The sequence below is a fragment of the Salmo trutta genome, chromosome 4, assembly GCF_901001165.1.
Source record: "Salmo trutta chromosome 4, fSalTru1.1, whole genome shotgun sequence".
Taxonomy (NCBI): Eukaryota; Metazoa; Chordata; class Actinopteri; order Salmoniformes; family Salmonidae; genus Salmo; species Salmo trutta.
This window is the reverse complement of record NC_042960.1, coordinates 65668020-65684980: the sequence shown is the minus strand read 5'-3', so window position 1 is coordinate 65684980 and position 16961 is coordinate 65668020. Positions and strand designations below refer to the sequence as shown.

General features: G+C 43.3%; 2 protein-coding genes across 2 annotated transcripts in view; both read right to left on the bottom strand.

The window, feature by feature from the left end:
* Positions 1-627: 627 nt before the first annotated feature.
* LOC115192893 (guanine nucleotide-binding protein subunit beta-5a) lies at positions 628-10322 on the bottom strand. The gene is made up of 11 exons (XM_029751824.1): positions 10093-10322; positions 6961-7097; positions 6457-6498; positions 5590-5666; positions 4996-5128; positions 3266-3409; positions 2754-2845; positions 2558-2606; positions 2265-2361; positions 1855-2021; positions 628-920 (listed from the first exon to the last, which is right to left on the bottom strand). Exons 1-11 carry the CDS (start codon positions 10226-10228, stop codon positions 909-911), a joined length of 1086 nt encoding a protein of 361 aa, XP_029607684.1. The 5' UTR covers positions 10229-10322; the 3' UTR covers positions 628-908.
* Positions 10323-11262: 940 nt separating this feature from the next.
* Positions 11263-16961, bottom strand: part of LOC115193068 (unconventional myosin-Vc) — a 32427-nt gene continuing 26728 nt past the window's right edge. The window contains exons 36-43 of the mRNA XM_029752053.1: positions 16519-16669; positions 16118-16296; positions 15650-15747; positions 12847-13018; positions 12554-12634; positions 12269-12382; positions 12089-12172; positions 11263-12014 (exon numbers count right to left, since the gene is read on the bottom strand). Of these exons, the coding sequence (XP_029607913.1) occupies positions 12131-12172; positions 12269-12382; positions 12554-12634; positions 12847-13018; positions 15650-15747; positions 16118-16296; positions 16519-16669 (837 nt within the window). The 3' untranslated portion in view covers positions 11263-12014; positions 12089-12130. The remainder of the gene's footprint in view (positions 12015-12088; positions 12173-12268; positions 12383-12553; positions 12635-12846; positions 13019-15649; positions 15748-16117; positions 16297-16518; positions 16670-16961) is intronic.

Here is a 16961-nt window from a genome sequence, read left to right as displayed (position 1 = left end):
GTCATGGGAACATCACGTTAGCTAGGTGTTATCTAGTGTCTGTCATGTGAACATCATGCTAGCTAGGTGTTATCTAGTGTCTGTCATGTGAACATCATGCTAGCTAGGTGTTATCTAGTGTCTGTCATGTGAACATCATGCTAGCTAGGTGTTATCTAGTGTTTGTCTTGTGAACATCATGTTAGCTAGGTGTTATCTAGTGTCTGTCATGTGAACATCATGTTAGCTAGGTGTTATCTAGTGTCTGTCATGTGAACATCATGTTAGCTAGGTGTTATCTAGTGTCTGTCATGGGAACATCACGTTAGCTAGGTCGTTTATTAGGCTACAGATTAAATAAATGAACTTCACTGTCTCGTGAAAGTGCACGGTGATGAGCTTGATGCTATTCTGGTGACATGATGATATGTTAAAATATTCTCACTCTTATCCATAATAATCTTATCACGTAAACTAGCCTAACCGCACTGTATCCGCGAGCTGTTTGCTGGAGCGCATGTGCCATGACCAGAGGAGACACATTTGCTATTTAACGCAACAGTTTTTTTGTTGTTGTAACAAAACAAATCAGTAGAGTTGAAAAAAAGATGGAAACACATTGAACTGTAGATTTGTTTTTATTCAGTACATGAAAACTTAAGCTAAAAAGTACATAGTGTGCACTACGTCATCACGCACTAATTTTTATCCACAACAAGTCAATTTGGTGGAAACCCCACTGGTGGGGAAAATGGGTATATTTTCTTCATGCGGATTTTAGAATATTCGCATTGAAAATCTTGTCGCCATAGTTTATGACATCTATGATTGTACTCAAGCAGAGTGGAACATGTCTGTCTCTTATTTACAACTGGCTCGATCTATCTACCACGGAATTCACTTCCTCTTCTGTGTCATTTTCTTCTTCTTTATGCCCAGATCTAAAATGTAAAAACAGAAATATAAAATTACTGAAATGTAAAAAATAGACAATTATATAAATTATGGACCAAAAGTAATAAATAATGATGTTCTAAGGAAATAGAATGGAGAGGGCACGGGCATCAGTGATAGACAAGAAGAAGATGAAGAAGAAACTAGGATAAGACAGTTGCAGGTGTTAAAGGTTCTAGGTTGGTTAGCATGTTAGCTTTTAGCACACTGATTGGAGTCACCTCGTTAGTCAGGATGTGTTTCACCTGTGCTGGCCCAGAGAGTGATCTCGTTACTCAGGATGAGTTTCACTTGTGCTGGCCCAGCTGGTAGTTAGGACCCGCTGGCCCAGTGCATCAGAGAGGATATGTTGGCAAAGCTACACCTCACATTAGCGCTTCCACTTTAGTTAGCCAAAAATAGTTTTGTGTTTTCCCGTTTGTTTGGCTCCATATTCATTTTACTCCCTATCCTAAATTGGAGTGGGTTGCTTTTCTTTACTTTTACATCTGAGACAAATGTTGTGGGCACTCATGGTGTGTGTCTCTTATAAACCCCTAATTAGTTGCTTGCCAACTTTCAGTGGGTGTCTTTCAGAAACCCCTTTTGAAAGCCATTTCTGTTTTGATTTAGCTGTCAAAGTGACTTTCTGTGAATGACAACATTTTGTGTGTGGTCCTTTGGGAATGTAACCCAGGTGATATCCCCTATCCCTCACCCTGAGAGTGTGGTCCTTTTGGGAATGTAACCCAGGTGATATCCCCTATCCCTCACCCTGAGAGTGTGGTCCTTTTGGGAATGTAACCCAGGTGATATCCCCTATCCCTCACCCTGAGAGTGTGGTCCTTTTGGGAATGTAACCCAGGTGATATCCCCTATCCCTCACCCTGAGAGTGTGGTCCTTTTGGGAATGTAACCCAGGTGATATCCCCTATCCCTCACCCTGAGAGTGTGGTCCCATGACCCTGAGCAGAAGGCCGTTCCGTCAGGAGACAGACGCAGAGTGCTGACACGGTTCTCATGTCCAAACAGGATGGACACCCTCGTCCCCTTCAAGACATCCCACACGTTGATGGTGTAGTCGTTGTAGCCACCGAACAGTAGCCGGCCTGGAGAAGAAAAAACATGTCCTCTTTCAACAATATAAACGTAACACATCATTTTTGATGAGAAGGTTAATGTGAAAGTAAGCTATTCTTATTCAACAGCAAATAACATGAGTTTAATTTAGTATGAATCATTATGAGTTTAATTAGTGAAATTGATCAGTCAAATCATGTTTTATATGGCCAGTAGAATAAAGGATTTATTTGCTACGGATTGAATCGATCCCTAAGGGCATTGCGTCTTACCACTGAGAGAGAAGTCAACACTGGAGGCACCAAATATGATGCTATCTTTTGAATAAATGGCCACTTCTCTGTCTGCCCTCAGGTCATAGAGACGACACTGAAACAAACAATGCTTTATTTAAAGATTTATTTTTTTGCAAATGGGGTGAATTCTTTTTACATTTTTTTCTACAAAGAAATGACTTCATGAACTTTGACATCGAAAGGCAACATGCGATGAACATGTGATCAACATGCGATCAACATGTGATCAACATGCGATCAAGCAGTAAATGATATGGATGACAACTTACTGTAGCATCATCGGAGCCTGAAGCAAATGCATCTCCACTGGGGTAGTACCTGATGCCAAGGAAGGAGACAAACGCCAGGTAATATAAGAAAACCATGCAAACGGGAGGGTAGAGTACTCCTACTTAACATTAATATATGTCAGTGTTGACAAGTGCTATAAGTCGCTTTGAATAAAGTCATATCTTGTGACCTCACCTGACACTGTTGATGTCTGATTCGTGGGTTTCGAAGGACTGGATGCACTGGCCTGAGCGCATGTCCCATACATTGGCCTTCTTGTCACAGCCCTGCATGAGACACACATAAAGGATTCTGGATTCACACATTAATGCTGACCTTTTTGGCAGGTCGCCCTCGCAAAAGAGGGTTTAACCTCAAGGGCATTTCAGGGTTAAATAAAAATGGAAAATATCCACATTATGCAAAATGTAACCCAGTTTCTCTGCAGTCCCCTAGAGGCAGGGGTTGGAATCTCAAGCCCGCCACTATTTCGTCACTATGGTGTCCTTTCATCTGTTTCCTCTTATCACTTAAAATCTATATTTTGGAATAAAATAAAAATATGAAAGGAATGTTGTTTTTTGTATAATTTCTTTTAAGTGAAAAGCGGAGGGAGAAAGAAGGCTTATAGGAGCAGTCATGCTGGTTTTTTTTCTCACAATTTCTCATTGTGAGACAAAGTGAAATACTACTAGTTGTCTCCTCACTCCAGAGACGAAGGTGTTGCCAGTCTCAGAAGGAGCTAGGTCGAGACATAGAACATCGGCGGCGTGTCCATGGAAACTCTGTAACAGCTGACCACTCTCCACATCCCATAATGCACAGGTTCCGTCTCCGCTCGACGTCAGGATCTGGAAGACAAGGGGTTCATCACAAACTGCATCTTGGGATCGCAACATAATACTAACTGCCACTCAGTCATCCATTGAATGTCAATGAAATTTAGACGTAAGGTTAGGATTCACCCCATAATGTACATCCAGGACTGGTTTCCCAGCATATTGTACATCCAGGACTGGTTTCCCAGCATATTGTACATCCAGGACTGGTTTCCCAGCATAATCTACATCCAGGACTGGTTTCCCAGCATAATGTACATCCAGGACTGGTTTCCCAGCATAATCTACATCCAGTACTGGTTTCCCAGCATAATGTACATCCAGGACTGGTTTGCCAGCATATTGTACATCCAGGACTGGTTTCCCAGCATAATCTACATCCAGGACTGGTTTCCCAGCATAATGTACATCCAGGACTGGTTTCCCAGCATAATCTACATCGAGTACTGGTTTCCCAGCATAATGTACATCCAGGACTGGTTTCCCAGCATAATCTACATCCAGTACTGGTTTCCCAGCATAATCTACATCCAGTACTGGTTTCCCAGCATAATCTACATCCAGTACTGGTTTCCCAGCATAATCTACATCCAGGACTGGTTTCCCAGCATAATCTACATCCAGTACTGGTTTCTCAGCATAATGTACATCCAGGACTGGTTTCCCAGCATAATGTACATCCAGGACTGGTTTCCCAGCATATTGTACATCCAGGACTGGTTTCCCAGCATAATCTACATCCAGGACTGTTTTCCCAGCATAATCTACATCCAGGACTGGTTTCCCAGCATAATCTACATCCAGGACTGGTTTCCCAGCATATTGTACATCCAGGACTGTTTTCCCAGCATAATCTACATCCAGGACTGGTTTCCCAGCATAATCTACACCCAGGACTGGTTTCCCAGCATAATGTACATCCAGGACTGGTTTCCCAGCATAATCTACATCTAGGACTTGTTTTCCAGCATAATGTACATCCAGGACTGGTTTCCCAGCATAATCTACATCCAGGACTGGTTTCCCAGCATATTGTACATTCAGGACTGGTTTCCCAGCATATTGTACATCCAGGACTGGTTTCCCAGCATAATCTACATCCAGGACTGGTTTCACAAACCTATATTAGTCTCATTTCAGGACTAAAATAAATATTTCTGCAGATTCTATATTGAATATGTCAGGGAAAACGGCTCCCAGAGAGCAAACTACAACCACACTACTACCAATAGTAGGGTCAGAGTGAAGTCATTATTCAGATTCAGAATTCTCTGACACGGACCCATAAATAGAAGAGTCTTGGCCGAGGCTAAAGCATGTGACTAACTATATCCAATGGGGAACGTTTGACTGTTGTGAATTATTAAACAAGCATGGAAGTTCTTTCCAGGTACAGTACAGTATGACAGGCTGTGATTTCCCATAACTCACCTGCCATAGGAAAGTCAACTGATTTAGCAGTAATCAAGTAATTCAATGAGTTATAGAAAGGAACAAATACAGAAACCTTGATAAAGACTATAACAAAATATACAAATGTACGACAAATAATCATTACATCAGACGAAGGTAGAAGATGAAGAGGTGTCTCGTCTAACCTGCATGTCTGAGTTGGTGAAGCTACAGGCAGATAAGTAGTTGGTGTGCATGGCGACAGACTTCTTCTTCGCTGCCAGGTTCTCATTCTTGTCCAAGGACAGAGGGTACACAGAGCACTTGTTGTCCAGACCACTGAAATCCAATCAATCGATCAATGACATTTTATTTCGAACGTTTTTAACGTCAACAGTTGTGTTTTACAGTAACCGGGCATAGACCCCAAAGGGCAAGCAGAAGCACAGTGGCACAGTGGAGAAATGGAGCGTCTGGGTGGAGTACAGGGACTTACTCACAGGCTACTGCACATCCAGGAGTACAGGGACTTACTCACAGGCTACTGCACATCCAGGAGTACAAGGACTTACTCACAGGCTACTACACATCCAGGAGTACAGGGACTTACCCACAGGCTACTGCACATCCAGGAGTACAGGGACTTACCCACAGGCTACTGCACATCCAGGAGTACAGGGACTTACCCACAGGCTACTGCACATCCAGGAGTACAGAGACTTACCCACAGGCTACTGCACATCCAGGAGTACAGGGACTTACCCACAGGCTACTGCACATCCAGGAGTACAGAGACTTACCCACAGGCTACTGCACATCCAGAGGGGGCGTAGGCGCAGGCCATCACCCAGGTGCACGGCATGGTCACTGCGTGCTCCTAGAAAACACCACATTATAAAGGTACAATCAGCAATATAACACCATGGTCACTGCGTGCTCCTAGAAAACACCACATTATAAAGGTACAATCAGCAATATAACACCATGGTCACTGCGTGCTCCTAGAAAACAATCGGCATGTTTGAAGGCATAAGTATTCAGCAAGGCGACGAGGCGCCGAATCTCTGATCTTGATCACATAATAGTTATTTTTGGATGCAAGGTGATTTGATCAGTGATTCTGCACAACTGCAATGTAAAATCCATCTCAAAATGCACGAGGGAGACTCAACACCATGACATCATCAAACTCAGTGGGGAAACTTCCTGCTTACAGAAATATGCAACCACAACAACAACAATAACAACAGAATTCAAAATCTGCCAAGGAAATATTGTCTCTTCTTATTCCCAATGTTGGCACGCTTCAAAGGAAAGGCAAAAAATAAAACTTGCTATGAAAACCAGTCTGCGGCCCAGACGGCAACCTATAACCAATGTGCTTCCGGGACTGTGTTTGTTGTGTAATTGTGAGATGCAGGGCTCCGTCGTAAAATAGACCTTGGTTTCAATGGGATTCAAAGGTCAAATAAATACAAATATAGTCCACTAGTTTTGACTAGGGTCAATAGGGCACTAGTCAAAAAGTAGCGCACTATGTAGAGAATAGGGCGCCATTTGGAATGTACACTAAAAATATCAGCTCAAAGAACTACAGAAGTCTTACTATTTCTCCAACCAGTTGTCAACTCTATAGCCTCTCTGGAGGGAGAAGAAAGATTCCCTACCTTGTTAGTGGTGAAGGCATCCCATACAATCACTTTCCCATCCTGAAAATAAGATAGACCGGGAAAAACATTAGAAGTAGCACACAAGCGTAAGATTCTCTACATTTCCAACAAAATATGGCATTCATTTGATAACCACTGAAAGCAGTGCATATTAGTTGAAACAAACCCCCCCCCCCCCCCAAAAAAAAAAAAAAAAAATCTACGTCATGGACCGTCAGTATATCAAGGGTGGCGACTGGCATGAATGCATCTGTTTAGGACCTTACCAAACCTCAAATTCCCCGATGACAAGCTTACAATCCATTTCAGGACCATGGACAGTGACTGCCTGGAGTGACGACTACATGAATGCATCTGTTTAGGACCTTACCAAACCTCAAATTCCCCGATGACAAGCTTACAATCCATTTCAGGACCATGGACAGTGACTGCCTGGAGTGACGACTACATGAATGCATCTGTTTAGGACTTCAGAAAATGTTACATTAATCCAACACTCACCTGTGATGAGCTGACAATCCTCCTCTTGTCCTTACACCAGTCCATGCAGAGAACTTTGTTGCCATGTCCCTTCAGAGTACGCCGGGTCTTCATGATAAACTGTCCCAGTCCATCCACCTTCTCTGCCACCTGGTGTACTGTAGTAGGGACCAAGATCCTAAATTAGTGTACTGTAGTAGGGAGTAGGGACCAAGATCCTAAGTTAGTGTGCTGTAGTAGGGAGTAGGGACCCAGATCCTAGGTTAGTGTACTGTAGTAGGGACCATAAACCTAGGTTAGTGTACTGTAGTAGGGACCAAGATCCCAAGTTAGTGTGCTGTAGTAGGGAGTAGGGACCAAGATCCTAGGTTAGTGTACTGTAGTAGGGACCAAGATCCCAAGTTAGTGTGCTGTAGTAGGGAGTAGGGACCAAGATCCTAGGTTAGTGTACTGTAGTAGGGACCAAGATCCTAAGTTAGTGTGCTGTAGTAGGGAGTAGGGACCAAGATCCTAGGTTAGTGTACTGTAGTAGGGACCAAGATCCTAAGTTAGTGTGCTGTAGTAGGGAGTAGGGACCAAGATCCTAGGTTAGTGTACTGTAGTAGGAACCAAGATCCTAAGTTAGTGTACTGTAGTAGGGACCAAGATCCTAAGTTAGTGTGCTGTAGTAGGGAGTAGGGACCAAGATCCTAGGTTAGTGTACTGTAGTAGGGACCAAGAACCTAGGTTAGTGTACTGTAGTAGGGACCAAGATCCTAAGTTAGTGTGCTGTAGTAGGGAGTAGGGACCAAGATCCTAGGTTAGTGTACTGTAGTAGGAACCAAGATCCTAAGTTAGTGTACTGTAGTAGGGACCAAGATCCTAAGTTAGTGTGCTGTAGTAGGGAGTAGGGACCAAGATCATAGGTTAGTGTACTGTAGTAGGGACCAAGAACCTAGGTTAGTGTACTGTAGTAGGGACCAAGAACCTAGGTTAGTGTACTGTTGTAGGGACCAAGATCCTAGGTTAGTGTACTGTAGTAGGGACCAAGAACCTAGGTTAGTGTACTGTTGTAGGGACCAAGATCCTAAGTTAGTGTGCTGTAGTAGGGAGTAGGGACCAAGATCCTAAGTTAGTGTGCTGTAGTAGGGAGTAGGGACCAAGATCCTAGGTTAGTGTACTGTAGTAGGAACCAAGATCCTAAGTTAGTGTACTGTTGTAGGGACCAAGATCCTAAGTTAGTGTGCTGTTGTAGGGAGTAGGGACCAAGATCCTATGTTAGTGTACTGTTGTAGGGACCAAGATCCTACGTTAGTGTACTGTTTTAGGGACCAAGATCCTAAGTTCGTGTACTGTTGTAGGGACCAAGATCCTAAGTTAGTGTGCTGTAGTAGGGAGTAGGGATCAAGATCCTAGGTTAGTGTACTGTAGTAGGGACCAAGATCCTAAGTTAGTGTACTGTTGTAGGGACCAAGATCCTAAGTTCGTGTACTGTTGTAGGGACCACGATCCTATGTTAGTGTGCTGTAGTAGGGACCAAGATCCTACGTTAGTGTACTGTTGTAGGGACCAAGATCCTAGGTTAGTGTACTGTTGTAGGGACCACGATCCTAGGTTAGTGTACTGTTGTAGGGACCAAGATCCTAAGTTAGTGTACTGTAGTAGGGACCAAGATCCTAAGTTAGTGTACTGTTGTAGGGACCAAGATCCTAAGTTAGGATCGTGGTCCCTACAACAGTACACTAACCTAGGATCTTGGTCCCTACAACAGTACACTAACGTAGGATCTTGGTCCCTACTACAGTACACTAACATAGGATCGTGGTCCCTACAACAGTACACTAACATAGGATCGTGGTCCCTACAACAGTACACTATGTTAGTGTACTGTTGTAGGGACCACGATCCTATGTTAGTGTACTGTAGTAGGGACCAAGATCCTACGTTAGTGTACTGTTGTAGGGACCAAGATCCTAGGTTAGTGTACTGTTGTAGGGACCAAGATGCTAGGTTAGTGTACTGTTGTAGGGACCAAGATCCTAAGTTAGTGTACTGTAGTAGGGACCAAGATCCTAAGTTTGTGTACTGTTGTAGGGACCAAGATCCTATGTTAGTGTACTGTTGTAGGGAGTAGGGACCAAGATCCTACGTTAGTGTGCTGTTGTAGGGAGTAGGGACCAAGATCCTACGTTAGTCTGCTGTTGTAGGGAGTAGGGACCAAGATCCTACGTTAGTCTGCTGTAGTAGGGACCAAGATCCTATGTTAGTGTACTGTATTAGGGACCAAGATCCTAAGTTAGTGTACTGTTGTAGGGACCAAGATCCTATGTTAGTGTGCTGTAGTAGGGACCAAGATCCTAAGTTAGTGTACTGTATTAGGGACCAAGATCCAACGTTAAAGTGGTTAGTTCTGGACCAATATCAGACATTAGGGCACTGTTGTAGGGATCAATCAAATGTTGTAGGAATCAATCTAACTCATCTAGAGTTGTAAATTATAGGGGACTAGCATTTGCTAACGTTAGTGTACTGTTGTTATAGGGACGAAAATCCGACGTTTGCCTGTGGTTATCATAGCACGCGCGCGGTCTTAATGTGTTCTAGCAATAATCCATCTGATCCGTGTTGGGGATGAACGCGCAGTAAATGGTTAGAGATGTTCCATTAATCTCTCTGATCTCAACCAGATCGACCAGCCAAGCATAAATCAAGGATGAATATGAATAATGCTACAAACCACCATCTGGGCTAGTCTATATTAAAACGGTGCTTTTTGAGCGTCAATGGCAAAATGGAAAATACAAGGAGAAATTTCAACCACAGCCTAGGCTATATGTCTAATTGCAGATGGAAATAGACACATAGCCATTCTATGCATTTTGTCATCTGAACAAATACGACAAGTTAAAATAATAAAACATGGACGAGCAAGTGGCTACAAATAAACCATTTACAATTTATGCAAAAATAATACATTTTCTTCAAATTACCGATTCAATGCACTGTGGCCTAATAATAGCAATATGACAAATTCACAATATATATCTATTATATATATATTCTGATATTATGGTCGTGTTTACATGTGTCATGCAATCCTATTTGGAAGGCAGACTATGTTTTAATTCGCGGGGCCTTCCCTTCCCTTCTCCTCTCATTTTCAGCACCACTCACGTTCGACATCGTGCAGTTTCGCTCTTTCGTCCTCCAGCTTCGTTTTCAACGTATCCGATTCTGCTTTTAGGTTAGTGAGAGTCTCATTCGGTTGTACCTCCTGTGTAGCCATTTCAGGGTTTATGTAAAATCTCATATATTCCCGTCGTCAGAGCAGCGTCGGGGCGGCAAAAAGGCTCTTTGCAAACTGAAGGCTCGCAGCTGATTCAGCTGTCATGACGTCAGATAAAAGATGATCTCCCAGTTTTCTAGTAGGGAAACTGCCTCTAGTAGGGAAGCTGTCTCTAGTAGGGAAGCTGTCTCTAGTAGGGAAGCTGTCTCTAGTAGGGAAGCTGTCTCTAGTAGGGAAGCTGCCTCTAGTAGGGAAGCTGTCTCTAGTAGGGAAACTCCCTCTAGTAGGGAAGCTGCCTCTAGTAGGGAAGCTGTCTCTAGTAGGGAAACTGCCTCTAGTAGGGAAGCTGCCTCTAGTAGGGAAGCTGCCTCTGGCTGTGGTGCTAGATCCTCCACTGCACGAATAGCTACGATACATTTATTAAACAGCCATGACCACTAATATTGTGAATAAAGTAAAAAAAAAAGAGAGATTTGAACTAACACTGGTGCTACTGTATCAAAAAGAGGTTTGGACTAACACTGGTCCTACTGTATCAAAGAGGTTTGGACTAACACTGGTCCTACTGTATCAAAAAGAGGTTTGGACTAACACTGGTCCTACTGTATCAAAGAGAGGTTTGGACTAACACTGGTCCTACTGTATCAAAAAGAGGTTTAAACTAACACTGGTCCTACTGTATCAAAAAGAGGTTTGGACTAACACTGGTCCTACTGTATCAAAAAGAGGTTTGGACTAACACTGGTCCTACTGTATCAAAAAGAGGTTTGGACTAACACTGGTCCTACTGTATCAAAAAGAGAGGTTTGGACTAACACTGGTCCTACTGTATCAAAAAGAGAGGTTTGGACTAACACTGGTCCTACTGTATCATTTGCAGGTCTAAAGTGCTCCTGTATATAAATTTGCAGTTGTTTAAAATAAATGCTTACAAATAGAAACATTATCAACTAATACAATATTTTGTTGTATAATGAATTTTAGGCACATGTTTTTATAATTTAAATATTAAATTCTTATATGTGGCATAATACCCCTCCAAAAATATATCTTCAAAACAAGAGACAAGCCATATTTTATTTACTGTGTATGGTACTCAATAACATTGAGTGGAAACATTCTCAATTTACACAGACAATATAAAAAAACAACACAGTTCACATGTGTCATCTCATCTGACCTGAGAAGTAATGTTTCTCCTTATACCACCAAGCATTAGACAATCACTCTGCAACAGCATCTGCATTTTTACTGTACATCGGACATTCGTCAGGAGTCATCTTAGTATTTCTATCAAACTGTATAACAAGTATACATCAAAACACTCATTCTTTCAAAATGATCTTTGGTTATTTGGATCCATAATTACTGTGATGATTGTAAAAGGTTGGTTTTAGAGCAGAGCGTCCCTGGAGCCAACGTGCTTCTACATCTGCATTGCTTGCTGTTTGGGGTTTTAGGCTGGGTTTCTGTACAGCACTTTGTGACATCGGCTGATGTAAAAAGGGCTTTATAAATACATTTGATTGATTGATTGATTGGTTAGGAGTGCCTTGCTCAAGGACACAATGGCAGTCGGAGCCACCTGAGACTCTAGAAGAAAGTGGCAACTTCACTCCTGCCAGCTTTTCCCCTGTTATCACTGGGATTAAAAAACAGACACCTTTAGGTTACTGGACCGCTTCTCTAGTCAGGGGTTAGATCAGTCTGAGGCTGGATGGTATCTGCAGTAGCTCCAGGGCCTGAGAGGACGGGGTGAAGGGGTCAGGGGTTAGATCAGTCTGAGGATGGATGGTATCTGCAGTAGCTCCAGGGCCTGAGAGGACGGGGTGAAGGGGTCAGGGGTTAGATCAGTCTGAGGATGGATGGTATCTGCAGTAGCACCAGGGCCTGAGAGGACGGGGTGAAGGGGTCAGGGGTTAGAGGTTAGATCCTGGTGAGGAAGCCCAGTCTGAGGCTGGATGGTATCTGCAGTAGCTCCAGGGCCTGAGAGGACGGGGTGAAGGGGTCAGGGGTTAGAGGTTAGATCCTGGTGAGGAAGCCCAGTCTGAGGCTGGATGGTATCTGCAGTAGCTCCAGGGCCTGAGAGGACGGGGTGAAGGGGAAGGTGACTTGGAAACGATACTGGGTATCCAGCATCAGCTGGGAGGACCCTCCCTCACGGTCTTGGAGCAAGCCCTGGGGACAAGGGAAATAAATGACTTTCATAGATGTAGTTCATAGAGACGTTGTGATTAAAATGATATAATTTCGAGTAATTCAAATGTAATAATAATTCAAATGTAATGATAATTCAAACTGTGTAAAAAAGCAGGTGCTCCTAATCCTTGTCATAGGATTGAGATTTACCTGAACTTTGCGGACGAATGACGGTGCCACCCTTTTCTCAAAATCATCAGTGGGCGTGTAAGAGTTCAAAATCTTGACAATCTAGAACAGGGCAGTAAACAAGATTCATTAAAACATGCTTTCGATTACATTTGAGCAGATGCTCTTATCCAGAGCAATTTACAGGAGCAATTAGGGTTAAGTGCCTTGCTCAAGGGCACATCGGTAGATTATTTCTAGGGGATTTGAACCAGCGATCTTTGGGTACACTGGCATAACGCACTTCGCCGCTAGGCTACCTGCCGCTTCAGTACCTGTACAGGGCTGAGTTCTGAGCATTGCTCTGTGATATCTTTGATGTCGTCATCAGTGGTCTTGTTGACCTGCAGCAGCCAGGCAGCCTGAGACAGAGGCTTCAGAGTAGCCATGGTACCCTGCACTAGGTCCTTCTCCTTTAGCCACGCCTCAAGGTAACTGATGTTACACCTGGAAAACACAGACAGGTAACTGATGTTACACCTGGAAAACACAGACAGGTAACTGATGTTAGACCTGGAAAACACAGACAGGTAACTGATGTTAGACCTGGAAAACACAGACAGGTAACTGATGTTACACCTGGAAAACACAGACAGGTAACTGATGTTACACCTGGAAAACACAGACAGGTAACTGATGTTACACCTGGAAAACACAGACAGGTAACTGATGTCACACCTGGAAAACACAGACAGGTAACTGATGTTACACCTGGAAAACACAGACAGGTAACTGATGTTACACCTGGAAAACACAGACAGGTAACTGATGTTACACCTGGAAAACACAGACAGGTAACTGATGTTACACCTGGACACGTTGTTACGTTACCTAACATACAGACATATAACTGAAACATGTTGTTAAGTTACCTAACACACAGACAGGTAACTGAAACATGTTGTTAAGTTACCTAACACACAGACAGGTAACTGAAACATGTTGTTAAGTTGCCTAACACACAGACAGGTAACTGAAACATGCTGTTAAGTTATCTAACACACAGACATATAACTGAAACATGTTGTTACGTTACCTAACACACAGACATATAACTGAAACATGTTGTTAAGTTACCTAACATACAGACAGGTAACTGAAACATGTTGTTACGTTACCTAACATACAGACATATAACTGAAACATGTTGTTAAGTTACCTAACATACAGACAGGTAACTGAAACATGTTGTTACGTTACCTAACATACAGACATATAACTGAAATATGTTGTTAAGTTACCTAACATACAGACAGGTAACTGAAACATGTTGTTAAGTTGCCTAACACACAGACAGGTAACTGAAACATGCTGTTAAGTTATCTAACACACAGACATATAACTGAAACATGTTGTTACGTTACCTAACACACAGACATATAACTGAAACATGTTGTTAAGTTACCTAACATACAGACAGGTAACTGAAACATGTTGTTACGTTACCTAACATACAGACATATAACTGAAACATGTTGTTAAGTTACCTAACATACAGACAGGTAACTGAAACATGTTGTTACGTTACCTAACATACAGACATATAACTGAAATATGTTGTTAAGTTACCTAACATACAGACAGGTAACTGAAACATGTTGTTACGTTACCTAACATACAGACATATAACTGAAACATGTTGTTAAGTTACCTAACATACAGACATATAACTGAAACATGTTGTTAAGTTACCTAACACACAGACAGGTAACTGAAACATGTTGTTACGTTACCTAACATACAGACATATAACTGAAACATGTTGTTAAGTTACCTAACACACAGACAGGTAACTGAAACATGTTGTTAAGTTACCTAACACACAGACAGGTAACTGAAACATGTTGTTAAGTTACCTAACACACAGACAGGTAACTGAAACATGTTGTTAAGTTACCTAACACACAGACAGGTAACTGAAACATGTTGTTAAGTTACCTAACATACAGACATATAACTGAAACATGTTGTTAAGTTACCTAACACACAGACAGGTAACTGAAACATGTTGTTACGTTACCTAACATACACTGTAGGAACTTTCACTGTTTGTTGAGTAGGATTTTGCTTTCCATCTCTCCCTCCCTGGTTCTCTCTCCTTCCCTGGTTCTCTCTCCCTCCCTGGTTCTCTCTTCCTCCCTGGTTTTCTATCCCTCCCTGGTTTTGTCTCCCTCCCTGGTTCTCTCTCCCTTCCTGGTTCTCTCTCCCTCCCTGGTTCTCTCTCCCTCCCTGGTTCTCTCTCCCTCCCTGGTTATCTTCCCTCCCTGGTTCTCTCTCCCTCCCTGGTTCTCTTCCCTCCCTGGTTCTCTCTCCCTCCCTGGTTCTCTCTCCCTCCCTGGGTCTCTCTCCCTCCCTGGTTCTCTCTTCCTCCCTGGTTCTCTCTCCCTCCCTGGTTCTCTCTCCCTCCCTGGTTCTCTTCCCTCCCTGGTTCTCTCTCCCTCCCTGGTTCTCGTCCCTCCCTGGTTCTCTCTCCCTCCCTGGTTCTCTTCCCTCCCTGGTTCTCTCTCCCTCCCTGGTTCTCTCCCTCCCTGGTTCTCTCCCTCCCTGGTTCTCTCTCCCTCCCTGGTTCTCTCTCCCTCCCTGGTTCTCTCTCCCTCCCTGGTTCTCTTCCCTCCCTGGTTCTCTTCCCTCCCTGGTTCTCTCTCCCTCCCTGGTTCTCTTCCCTCCCTGGGTCTCTCTCCCTCCCTGGTTCTCTCTCCCTCCCTGGTTCTCTCTCCCTCCCTGGTTCTCTTCCCTCCCTGGTTCTCTTCCCTCCCTGGTTCTCTCTCCCTCCCTGGTTCTCTCCTTCCCTGGTTCTCTCTCCCTCCCTGGTTCTCTCTCCCTCCCTGGTTCTCTCTCCCTCCCTGGTTCTCTTCCCTCCCTGGTTCTCTTCCCTCCCTGGTTCTCTTCCCTCCCTGGTTCTCTTCCCTCCCTGGTTCTCTCTCCCTCCCTGGTTCTCTCCTTCCCTGGTTCTCTTTCCCTCCCTGGTTCTCTCTCCCTCCCTGGTTCTCTCTCTCTCCCTGGTTCTCTTTTCCTTCCTCTCTTCTTGTTCAACACACACACACACACACACACTCTCTCTCTCTCTCTGTCACCTACCTAATCTGCATTCCCTTCCTACAGGAACACATGTCTTTGCGTAGCAGGATGCTGTTGAGTGTTTCCGCACCCACCAGGAAGAAGGTCTGTTTCACAGCCTGTTGGACAACACACATACACACAGTTAGATGAGTTTAATATAAACTGGAAATGACAAAGGTCCAAGAATCAATCCCTGTGAAACACCACAATTGATCCCAAGAAGAAGTTTACTCCTTTCCTTTACACACACACACACACACACACACACACACACACACACACACACACACACACACACACACACACACACACACACACACACACACAAAGACACACACACACAAACAAAGACACACACACACACAAACAAAGACACACACACACACAAAACACACACACTGACCCCCAACGCTACCTGTCTGACCCCCATCGCCACTAGTCTGAACCGCCTCCCCACCTCTGACCCCTCCCTCCCCCCCTCCCTACCTGTCTAACCAGCCCCTCCTCCATGCCGTGCTGACTCATAGTGCTGTGGTACAGACTGAGCTGCTGGAGGAGAGAGTAGATGGTGCAGACCTCCTGGTCCTCATAGATGCTGCTGGAACGCTTACGGAAACCTGTACTAGAGATGTCCTGGAGACTCTCATACTCCAGCATACCAGGAACTGGAGGAAAACAGAGACGTGTAAACACACACTACCTAGAACAGGTATGAATAGATGAATGATTGAAACACTTTATTTAGCGTTATTTATTACCTTTAAATATAATAATCTTGAGGATAGAAATAATTTATTGTAAACAAATATTTAATGGATTGGAAAGTGACTACACATCAATGTACATCATATCAATGTATATCATGTTATCTTATGAGAGAAACCTACCGATCATGGGCACAAGAGCCTTCTCCATAACAGATATAAACTGGTGGTAGATACGGATGGCCAGATCACTGAAGATTTGTCTGTGTTCAGACAAGTCAAAGTTCTGCAAGCAGTTCTTATTCTGGCGCGGAGTGTTCTGTTTCATAAACTCCTACGACAGAATGTACAAAGGAAAACTAACATTAGTTACAGAGTGAGAAGATGGAGAAGAAGAAAGTATTTATATATTTACTTCATACACTGAATAATTTAAAAAACGAATGAATTTGTTCTTAACTGATTTGCCTAGTTAAATAAAGGTAAAACAAATATAATAATAAATTAAATAAACACTGTACAAGATAATTAGTGGAATAGAATTGACTCCTTAATCTCAATTACAATCTCTGTGTCGATCACAAACAATAAGGATCTCTGCGGATGGTGATGGTGTGATGCTAGAA

Bases quoted from the DNA above. Each gene is read 5' to 3' on its own strand.
- LOC115192893 (XM_029751824.1), bottom strand. From the start codon at position 10,228: ATGAGATTTTACATAAACCCTGAAATGGCTACACAGGAGGTACAACCG. The intron at 6,499-6,960 runs GTGAGTGTTGGA...TCTTATTTTCAG, and splicing joins GGATTGTCAGCTCATCACAG to GATGGGAAAGTGATTGTATG. The intron at 2,022-2,264 runs GTAAGACGCAAT...TTTCTTCTCCAG, and splicing joins TGTTGACTTCTCTCTCAGTG to GCCGGCTACTGTTCGGTGGC.